Below are 10,388 nucleotides of genomic sequence, written 5' to 3'. Positions count from 1 at the left end.
ATATATATATATATATATATATATAAATATAAAAGACCCACCCCCTTCCTCCTCCTCTTCTTCAACAACACACCCCACCCCACCCCTCCTTTCTTCTTCTTCTTCTTCAACAGTACCCCCACCCCTCGTTCCTCCTTCTCCTTCTTCTTCAACTGCCCCCACCCCCACCCCCTTTCTCCTTCTCCTTTAATTTTTTTCACCATTAACACCATTATTTCATTATTATCACCATTAACACCATTAATGTCATTATTTCACCGTTGACATCATTATTTCACCATTAACACCATTAGAAGCAATAACCTTATAGCAGACTCTATTTCACCATGATAGTTAAGAACCACCCAAAAAGAAGCAGCACAACAATTTCATTAAACATTATGTTTTTATAAAAGACCCCTTTATTCAGTAAACAAAATAGCATCAGTTACTAAATTGCACACTCTATTTCTACCTGATATTCAAGAACTAGCCGAGCAACAATTTAATTAAAGAATTCAGACAGAAAAGAAAACAATAATATATATATAAGAATCACGAAGAAATTTTTATGAAGAAGATCGAGAAATGGGGTGGGGCTACGAAGAAGATGAAGAAATGGGGTGGTGAGAGGTGGGGAAGGGGAGTGTCGAAGAAGATGGAAGTGGGTTCTTGATTTTTTTAATTATATATATATATATATATATATATATATATATATATATATAAAATAATAATAATAATAATAATGAAGTTGACCCTTTTTAAACAAAAAAAAATTTCACTCACTTTTCATATTTTTTTGCCACATCAGCCATAGAGTATGAAATTAATTCACTTGAAAGTTGTTAAGAGGGTAAATAATTGTCCGCTTAGTTTAGGATCTAAAGTAAGTTTTGGCGACAAGTTCAGGGAGGTTTTGATGTCTTTTCTCATTAAAATATTTCCTTAAAGTTTTTTTTTAATTAATTGGATCTAGTTTGGTAGAAAAAATAATATCAAATGATGGTCCTTTATATTTAATAAACTAATTTTATAAGGCCCATTCTAAGCCTAGGCTCAAACTCAAGTGAATTGATATTTTATGTAATAATATGATTTAAAATAATTTAAATAATTATAATTTTCAAAGATCATAAAAATTGAAAAATATTAACATTTTTATAGAGCATATAATTTCTTTGATTATAGCTAGAAATATATTTATTTAGAAATTTGGATACCTTTTTATTCCTTCTCTAATATTCTCAATTCGAGTTCTTCTCTACAACAAGAAAGATGAAGAAAAAAGTCATCAAAAGAGTCAATTATTTTTCCTAAGTCTTTTTGTCTGTGGTGAAAAATATATATTTTTATTTATAATGTTATGAGGCAAGATTTTATGCCAGTTAAATGTTATGCTTTCATAAGTCATCAATTTGACGGCTTGCTAGTACCTTTTAAGCCTAAATTATCATGTTTTTTCATTAATTTGATGCTACTCTCTTACGTAATGCCTATTTATGTAGGTAAAAGTAAAAAGAGAAGATTGGGCAAGTCATTCAAGTCATCAAGAGGCCAAATGTGAAGAAAATGAGTCGTCCACTTCGCATTCGCTTCACATCTGCTTTGGAGCTGCTAGCCATCTGCTCTCTGTTTGTTCTTCATCCGCTTTAGATCCGCTCAAGCAGATCAAGAATAAGGTGACAATTTAGTAATTTCCATCAAATGTAAAGTGGAGTTTAAAAGAAGGGTTTTAGCTCTTTTTTCAAGACCTAGTATTTCATCTCTTTTGAAGATAGCCTCCCTTTTAGCTCTTAGCTTCTCTCTTATCTTTTAGCATCTATCTTTTCATATTTTGAGAATTTTGTACTAAGCTTGAATGAAAAATACATGGTAGTGATTTTCCTTTGAAGAATTATTGAAACCCCAAGTGTGGAATTACATTGTCTCTATCTCTCATGGATGAAGTTAATGAAAACTTTGATATATTCTTATCCCTTTTATTTCTGAGTAGCTAATTTCCAATCTTGAGGTTATGCTTGCTTAGGTAATGGTAGTGCATGGGTTTTAGCTAATTATTTTTCTAATTAGTTAGTTGTGATGGGTGTTGCATTTATTTCATAAATTAATTGAGAGCTGGGGGTTGCAAACTCCAACCACCCTAGAACCCATGTCATTCTTGAAAGAGAGGACATGGGTGGGGAATAAATGCAACCAATAACTTGAATCATTTCATTTAATGATATCTCTTAGACATAAGGATGTCAATTAAGGCAATAGATGTGGAAAATTGTCACACTTGTGAGGTGTTCGAAAGAACTCATTTGTGAAATTTGGTGTTGTAATTGAAAGATTGACACCAATACATTGACATCTAGTCTACCCTTGACTTTTAGCTAAAAATTGAATAAATGGCCAAATACCCATGCATGATCCCACACCTATAATTGCATAACCCCAAGGTTTATTCTCAATTGAATTCATTCTTAGCATTCTTCAACATCAATCTAGTGCATTAAAATTGAAATAGTTGTCATTTATAAACACATTCAAACTAAATCCCCCAATTTTACATTTATGCTTGCTTTATTCACACTACGGGTCATATTTTAGTAGACTATTAATACTCTTGAGTTTTGAATTCCATGCTTTCACTCCTTGTGGATTCGACCCCAACCTAAGTTGGGTTATTATGCTGACAACGATCACTTACACCTATTCAAAAGTGTAATTAGAGAGTTATCAAAAATAGCGCCATTGCGGGGGAGTGAAACATAGTTTTCACTCTTGTAGTGTTTTTAGTTACTTTGGGTTAGCCGTAGTGTTTTATTTTACATTGTTTGGTGTTTTTATTCCTTTTCAAGTGTGTATAATAGTAGACACGATACTATGAGCCAACACGGTAGTAATTCCGGGATGGTTGATGGATATCTTGAAGATGCGGATCACCTCAGTGATGTGGGCTGAGCTAGTGCTATTCGTATTCCACCGACGGAAGGAACTGGAGTGTTTAACGTTACTAGCGTAATGCTTCATTTGCTTCAAATGAAAGGGTTATTTGGAGGCCAAGCTTATGAGGATGCTAATCTACACTTGAAGAATTTTATTGATGTGTGTTCTCCATTTGACATAGCCTACATATCTCAAGAGTCAATCCGATTGCGTCTTTTCCCATTCTCTTTGATGGGAAAAGGGGTTTTATGGTTGCGGTCTTTACCAGCGGAATCTATCACTACATAGAGTGAGCTCACGGAGGCATTCTTGGAAAGATATTTTCCTCCTTCTCGTATGTTGGAACTAAGGGATGAAATCATCAACTTTCACCAACTCTATGGCGAACCGTTATATGAGGTTTGACAATGATTTAACAATAAGTTAATGCAATTCCCAAATCATGAGGTTGTGGATAAAATGCTTCTCCAAATTTTCTATAGGGCATTAGATCATTTGAACAAGACGGTAGTCGATAATGCGGCTGGGGGTTCTCTTGTTAGACTATCGTATGGTGTTGTGTCAACTTTATTAGATCAAGTGACTAAGAAAAGTAGAGGGTGGCACACAAGAGATACCGAGTTGGCCGTGGGGGCTCCTTCCTTCATCTTTTGTGAGCCAAGAGCAAAAGAAAAAAGATGAAGAAAGAGATATAAATATGGCTAAAGTAATGACAAAACTTGTTCTTCTTACCAAGCATGTGATGGGGGCTCCTCCTAAGGTGGTTAATGCCATTGCTTCTAAGAGTGCTAAAGCTTATGATGATGAGAAAACAGAGTCTCTTGATGAAGAAATTTGGTTCTTGTCGAACCAATCGGGGGATTCCTCTCTACCTACCAAAGGCAAGGTGGGAATCAAGGTTGGAAGAAAAGAGATCGTGATAGATATTGGTGTAATAGAGATCGTGATTAGAGAGATAAGGAGAGAGATTATGATAGGTATGTACCTCCATATGATCGGGCAAAGGTAAAGAGTCAAGTTTCATTGACCCGGATAAGCTCAAAAGTGAAGATGTGCTTCTCAAATTTTAATGGGTATTGAGGGGATCAACAAAATAGTGAGAGAAATGAAAGGTCACTTCTCATAACTAAATCAAACGGTTACTTCTCACTCAGCCTCTATTAAGCAACTCGAAACTCAATTGGGCCAAATCTCGGCACAACTTAATACAAGACCAAAGGGTGGATTACCTAGTGACACGATTGTCAATCCTAAAAATGATGCTCACATCATGGCTATTGTCACTAGGAGTGGTCAAACTCTCGGTAAAGATATTGTTAATCTTAGTGAAGACCCCAATGAAAAGGCAAATGAAGAACAAGCCAATGCAAAGAGAAAGCGGCTAGAAGAGCCAATTGATAATGATCCAAAGCCTAATGAGAGAAGTGTTGAATGACCATCTATAGTTGAAGAAAATGTTGAAAGTGAGAAAACTCCGAAGGTTATTGAGGATGATACTCCAAAAATGGATGACACTCCAATTGTTCCATTGCCACAAATCAAAATTCCTCCCTCATTCCCACAAAGGACCAAGAAGAAGGATGATGATACCAAGTTCAATAAGTTTCTTGTAAAGTTTAGCAATTTATCAGTGAATAGTCTGTTGCTAGAAGCCTTAGAAGGAATGCTCGATTATGCTAAATTTATGAAGGACTTGGTTACAAAGAAGCGAGTCATGAATTTTGAAATAATTGAGGTAATCCACAATTGTAGTGCTATAATTTCTAGCACAATAGTGGTGATAAAAGAAGACCCGGGTGCATTTACTATTCCTTGCACTATTGGAGTCTACAAATTTAGAAAAGCGTTGTGTGATCTTGGGGCAAGTATTAATTTGATGCCATTTGCCGTGTTTTGAAAGTTAGGCTTGGGTGCTCCTAAGCCTACCACTATGAGGCTTCTAATGGCTGATCGTTCAATAAAAAAGCCTGTGGGTGTGTTGTATGGTGTTTAGGTGAAAGTCGACCGGTTTATCTTTCCAGCTGACTTCGTTATTCTTGATTGTGAGATTAATCATGAGGTTCTAATCATTCTTGGTAGACCATTCTTATCTACCGAAAGGGCCTTAGTGGATGTTAAATGTGGGGAGATGAAATTTTGTGTGAACAATGAAGAAGTATCTTTAAATGTGTGTAAGTCCATGAAGCAACCTATGGACTTGGAAATTATTTTGGTGATTAATGTGGTTGATGATGAGGTTGCTGACACCGTTAAAATGGATCTTGTGAATGACCCCTTGGTGGATGTGTTGTGGAACTTTGGAAGTGAGACAGTTGAAGAATATGATGAGATGATAGCTTTGTTGACGGGTCTTGGGTCTTACACCAAGAACCCGATCAAATTGGATCTTGATTTGAAAAATTGTGAGAGTCCACCCATCAAGCCGTTTATTATTGAACCACCTCAACTTGAGCTTAAGCCGTTACCATCCCATCTCGAATATGTTTTCTTGGATGAGGATAATGCATTGTCAATTATTGTAGCGGGTGATCTTGAACCTTGTCAAGTAGATGCCTTGAAATTAATTGTGAAAAAGTCTATTCGTGCTATCGGATGGACTATCGCGGATATTATAGGCATCCCTCCCGAAATTTGTTTTCATAAAATCAAGCTAAATGTTAATCATGTTCCTAGTGTGGAACATCAAAGGAGACTAAATCAACCGATGCAAGAGGTGGTCAAGAAGGAAATCATTAAGTGGCTTGATGTGGGAGTTATCTACCCAATTTCAAATAACACGTAGGTGAGTCCGGTCCAATGTGTTCCCAAAAAAAGAGGCATGACGGTGGTCCCGAATGAGAATAATGATCTTGTACCTATGCACCCGACCACGGGTTGGGGATTTTGTATGATTATCGTAAATTAAACTCGTGGACTGAGAAAGACCACTTTCCCATGCCATTCATGGATCAAATATTGGATAGGCTAGCCGGTCGAGGTTGGTATTATTTTCTTGATGGTTACTAGGGGTACAATCGAATTTGTTTTGCCCCGAAAGACCAAGAAAAGACCACTTTCACTTGTCCCTATGGCACATTTGCTTTCAAGTACATGCCCTTTGGGTTATGCAACGCACCAGCCACATTCCAATGATGTATTTTATCTATTTTTGCTGATATGGTAGAGGATACAATAGAGTTTTTCATGGATGATTTCTTCGTGGTTGGGGATTCATTTGATTCTTGCCTCGCCCACTTAAGTAAAGTCCTTGAACGATGTGTGGAGACCAATCTTGTTTTGAATTGGGAAAAATATCATTTCATGGTCAAGGAAGGCATTGTTCTAGGCCACAAATTTTGGGAAAGGGCATCCAAGTAGATCAAGCAAAAGTTGAGGTGATTGCTAAGTTAGCTCCACCAATCTTCGGGAAGGGTATTAGAAATTTTCTTGGTTATGTCGGGTTCTATCGGCGTTTCATTAAGAATTTCTCGAAGATCGCTCATCCTTTGTGCATGCTTCTTGAAAAGGAGGAAAAAGTTGAGTTTGTTGGTGATTGTGTAAAATCTTTCAATTGTCTCAAGGAACTCCTTTGGTCGGCTCCTATCATAGTAGCCCCGGATTGGTCATCGCCCTTTGAATTAATGTGTGATGCAAGTGGTGTTGCTCTAGGTGCGATTTTGGGCCAAAGAAAAGAGAAGTTGTTCCACCCAATTTATTATGCAAGCAAGATGTTGAATGATGCTCAACGTAATTATAAGGTTATGGAACAAGAGTTGTTAGCGGTGGTGTATGCTTTTGAGAAGTTTCAGGCTTATTTGTTAGGCACGAAAGTGATTGTACACATGAACCACGATGCTCTTCGATATCTCATGGAAAATAAAGAGGCAAAACCTCAATTTATTAGGTGGATATTGCTCTTGCAAGAGTTCGATTTTTAAGTGAAAGAACGAAAGGGGTGCAAAAATCAAGTAGCCGACCACCTTTCCTGCCTTGAATCCAATCATGAGAAGTGGAGTAAGATTAATATTGATGAGACCTTTCCCGATGAGCTAGTCATGTCACTTTTGGGGAGCATTACACCTTGGTATGTGGACTATGCAAACTATATTGTGAGCGGTCTGCTTCCCGATGAGCTAAACCATTATCAAAAGAAGCGGTTCCTATTTGATGTGAAAAAGTATTTTTGGGATGAACCATTCTTATTTAGGGAGTATGCGGATGGTGTGATCCGTTGGTGTGTCATGAAAGCGGAAATGATAGATATTCTTGAGGTGTGTCACTCCTCTCCATTTGGTGGTCATCATGGTGGGATCTGAACGGCTGCTAAGGTTCTTCAAAGTGGATACTATTGGCCTACCCTTCATAGAGATACTTATGAGTTGGTCAAAATATGTCCTCAATATCAAATGCTAGATGGTGTTTCGAGGAAGCATGAGATGTCTCTTAAGACCAATCTCGAGGTTGAACTATTTGATGTGTGGGGGATCGACTTCATGGGTCCCTTTGTGAGCTCATATGGTAATAAATATATCTTGGTAGCCATCGATTATGTCTCAAAGTGGGTGGAAGCCATTGCTTTACCGAACAACGAGGGCAAGAGTGTCACCTTTTTCTTAAAGAAGTATATCTTTACAAGGTTCGGGACTCCAAGGGTAATTATTAGTGATGGCGGCTCTCATTTTTGTAATCGGGTCTTCGGTGCTTTGCTTGATAAGTATGGGGTGAAACATAAAGTCGCTACTCCTTTTCATCCCCAAACTAGTGGCCAAGTTGAAGTTTTGAATCGTGAAAACAAGTCCATCCTTCAAAAAACCATAAATGTTGGTCGTATGAATTGGGAAAGGCAACTCAATGATGCTCTTTGGGCATATAGAATGGCCTATAAAACTCCTATCGATATGTCCCCCTACCAATTGGTGTTTAGGAAGGCTTGTCACTTACCCGTTGAGTTAGAACATAAGGCTTTATGGACTTTGAAGAAGTTGAATATAGATTGGGAGGACGCTTCAAAATCGAGAGTGAATCAACTTCATGAGTTGGAAGAGTTTCGACTCAAAGCATATGAGAGCTCCGTGTTGTACAAAGAGAAGATGAAGAGGTGGCATGATGCTAAAATCTTAAAGCGAGAGTTTCATGTGGGTGATGATGTCCTCCTCTTCAATTCAAGATTGAAACTCTTCGTGGGAAAGCTTAGATCGAAGTGGTCAGGCTCATTTGTAATCTCAAATGTTTACCCGAGTGGAGTTATTGAGTTGGAAGATCACGAGAAAAAAAGATTTGTGGTGAATGGGCAACGATTGAAACACTATCATGTGGGTGGACTTGGAGCGACTAAGATTGAGTTGCTTCGCTTCAAAGATTCAAAATGATGACCAAGTGATGTCCTGCCACTAATATAACTACGACGCTTCTTGGGATGTTTTAAATATTTTTAATACTAATCTTAGCTTAGTTTTGGTTGATGCAGGTAATATCATAAACTTTGGGTGTGAGAATATTGGTTCGGAGGCTCGAAACTAAGCTCCGAACCAAGAACTTTTTGAAGAAAATTAGTGGGCCAAAACTGATATAACCTGCGCTGCACCTACTTTAACAGGTCAGCCGCTGATGGGGAGTATTTCAAATGCAGAATTGAAGCCAAGAAACTGATGGCACTGTCCAGACCTACGCTTGACATGCTCAAGCAGTCCAAGCGCAGGTCAGTCGCACTTAGAACGTAGGTAAAGCCTTGGTGTTCTGTCGTGAGATGTGCTGGAACTGCTCCAGCAGTCTAGGCACAAAAAGAACGCAGAAGAGGCTGTTTTCACTGAAGGTCACTGCATTGACCTACATTGGAACTGCTTAAGTAGTCCAGGCGCAAGTCCATAACATCTTGGACGCACAGGAAGCTGCTACAAACTGCCCTGAAGTGCGCTAAAACTGCTTAGGCAGTTCAGTCGCAGGTGCACAACAGTTGGGACGTAGATCACTTTAAAGTGTTGGGTGTTTTCAAAAAGGGTTGGATTTTGTTGGGCTGACCCAACCCGGTCAGCCCAAAAGCTCTTTAACACGTAAAAATAAGCCCAAAACAGTCTTAACACTTAAAATTTTTCATCACAACTATCTTCCAACGACTCTTTTCTCTCAAAATTAACATACTCTCTTTCTCTACCAAAAATTGAGCAAACAAGAAGTTATAATTCTTTTGGACTTGTGCTTTAATTTTTCTCCTCTCTTAAATCAAGAAAGGTATGCTCTCTCATGACTTCACTCTTGAATTCTCTCTTAAGGGATGGACATAATACTTGATACCTCATGATAGTTGGTCATTTAAAGTTGGTTTTTGTGAGTTTATTAGGGTGATTAGTACTTTTTGAAATAATTAGATTGACATGGGTGCCTTGTTTCACTAGTTTGATTCATGATACTCTCTTAAATGAAGCTAGTGCACCATGTGCTTGATAAATGTCCATTAAGGCCTTTCTTGCTTATTTTGTATGGTGGGTGGCTCAAGTATGATAGTATGAACACTTGAATATGTTTGGAGATGATGTGGTGAGATGAGTTTGCTCTCTTATGCTCTTATTCTCTTTCTCCAAGTTATTGTTTGGCATACCCGCTATGTGTTTGTTGAAATGACAAGAAGAGAGGAATGTGTTGTATGCTTGTAATGGCCAATGCAACTTTTCTTAGGGCATGTTGCAGTCATTTTTCATGCATCATTTTGAGTCCAATTGAACCTAATAATGAAATAGTTGGTAGTCATTGGTTGAGGGAGAAATACGATATCTATGATTCTTGTTGGTCACTAAGCCTAACCGGGAAACATGAATGTTTTGCCTTGCCCTATGATAGATTGGATGACATCATTCTTAAGGGTATTGGTCATTCTTGTTTCCATTGGAGGTCATGAATGCCCTATGAGCTAATTTTGGCAAATGTGAAGAATGTGAGACAATGTCGTGCCTAAATGATTAAGTGTTGTAATAAATGAAACCCATGGACTCTAGTGATGAGTTACCTTGCATCCCATTTTCTTTTCTTATCTTTATTTTTATTTTCTTTCTTAACTTAAAAATTTTCCAAAAACATGTTTTACCTTTTGTCTTTTATGTTGGTTTTGTTTTGTTTCTTTCTCATAGGTATGTCTCCAAGGAAAAATTTGCCATGAGAAATTGTCCAGGGATGATGAGTCACCCTTCATAGTAGACTCGATGAGAGGAGCCCAGTCTAACAAGGCTCCTATTGAGACTGTATGATCATTCACCGACATAGACCCGAGCGCCTAGTGCGCCACAGGGAGTCTTTACCTTCTTTTACTCTTTTTTATTTCTGCATTGGGGATAATGCAATATTTTTAGTGGAGGGTGGGGTATCGTTATGATTCATTTGGCATGTGGTTTTATAAATTGTGGAGACATACTCTATTTTATTACTTTGAATTTGTGTCTTGCGCTTAATTTAAATGTGGTATCCGATTGTGCGCATTACTCTTATCGCCTTTTGTATATACGTGT

General features: G+C 37.8%; 1 protein-coding gene across 1 annotated transcript; it reads left to right on the top strand.

The window, feature by feature from the left end:
• Nucleotides 1–6,947: 6,947 nt before the first annotated feature.
• LOC124896247 lies at nt 6,948–8,737 on the top strand. Its single transcript, XM_047407785.1, has 4 exons — nt 6,948–7,197; nt 7,432–8,233; nt 8,489–8,590; nt 8,659–8,737. The coding sequence occupies exons 1-4, from the start codon at nt 6,948–6,950 to the stop codon at nt 8,735–8,737; spliced, it is 1,233 nt and encodes a 410-aa protein (XP_047263741.1).
• The last annotated feature ends 1,651 nt before the right edge of the window (nt 8,738–10,388 follow it).

The sequence above is a fragment of the Capsicum annuum genome, chromosome 2, assembly GCF_002878395.1.
Source record: "Capsicum annuum cultivar UCD-10X-F1 chromosome 2, UCD10Xv1.1, whole genome shotgun sequence".
Classification (NCBI taxonomy): Eukaryota; Viridiplantae; Streptophyta; class Magnoliopsida; order Solanales; family Solanaceae; genus Capsicum; species Capsicum annuum.
This window is presented reverse-complemented; position numbering and strand designations above follow the sequence as displayed.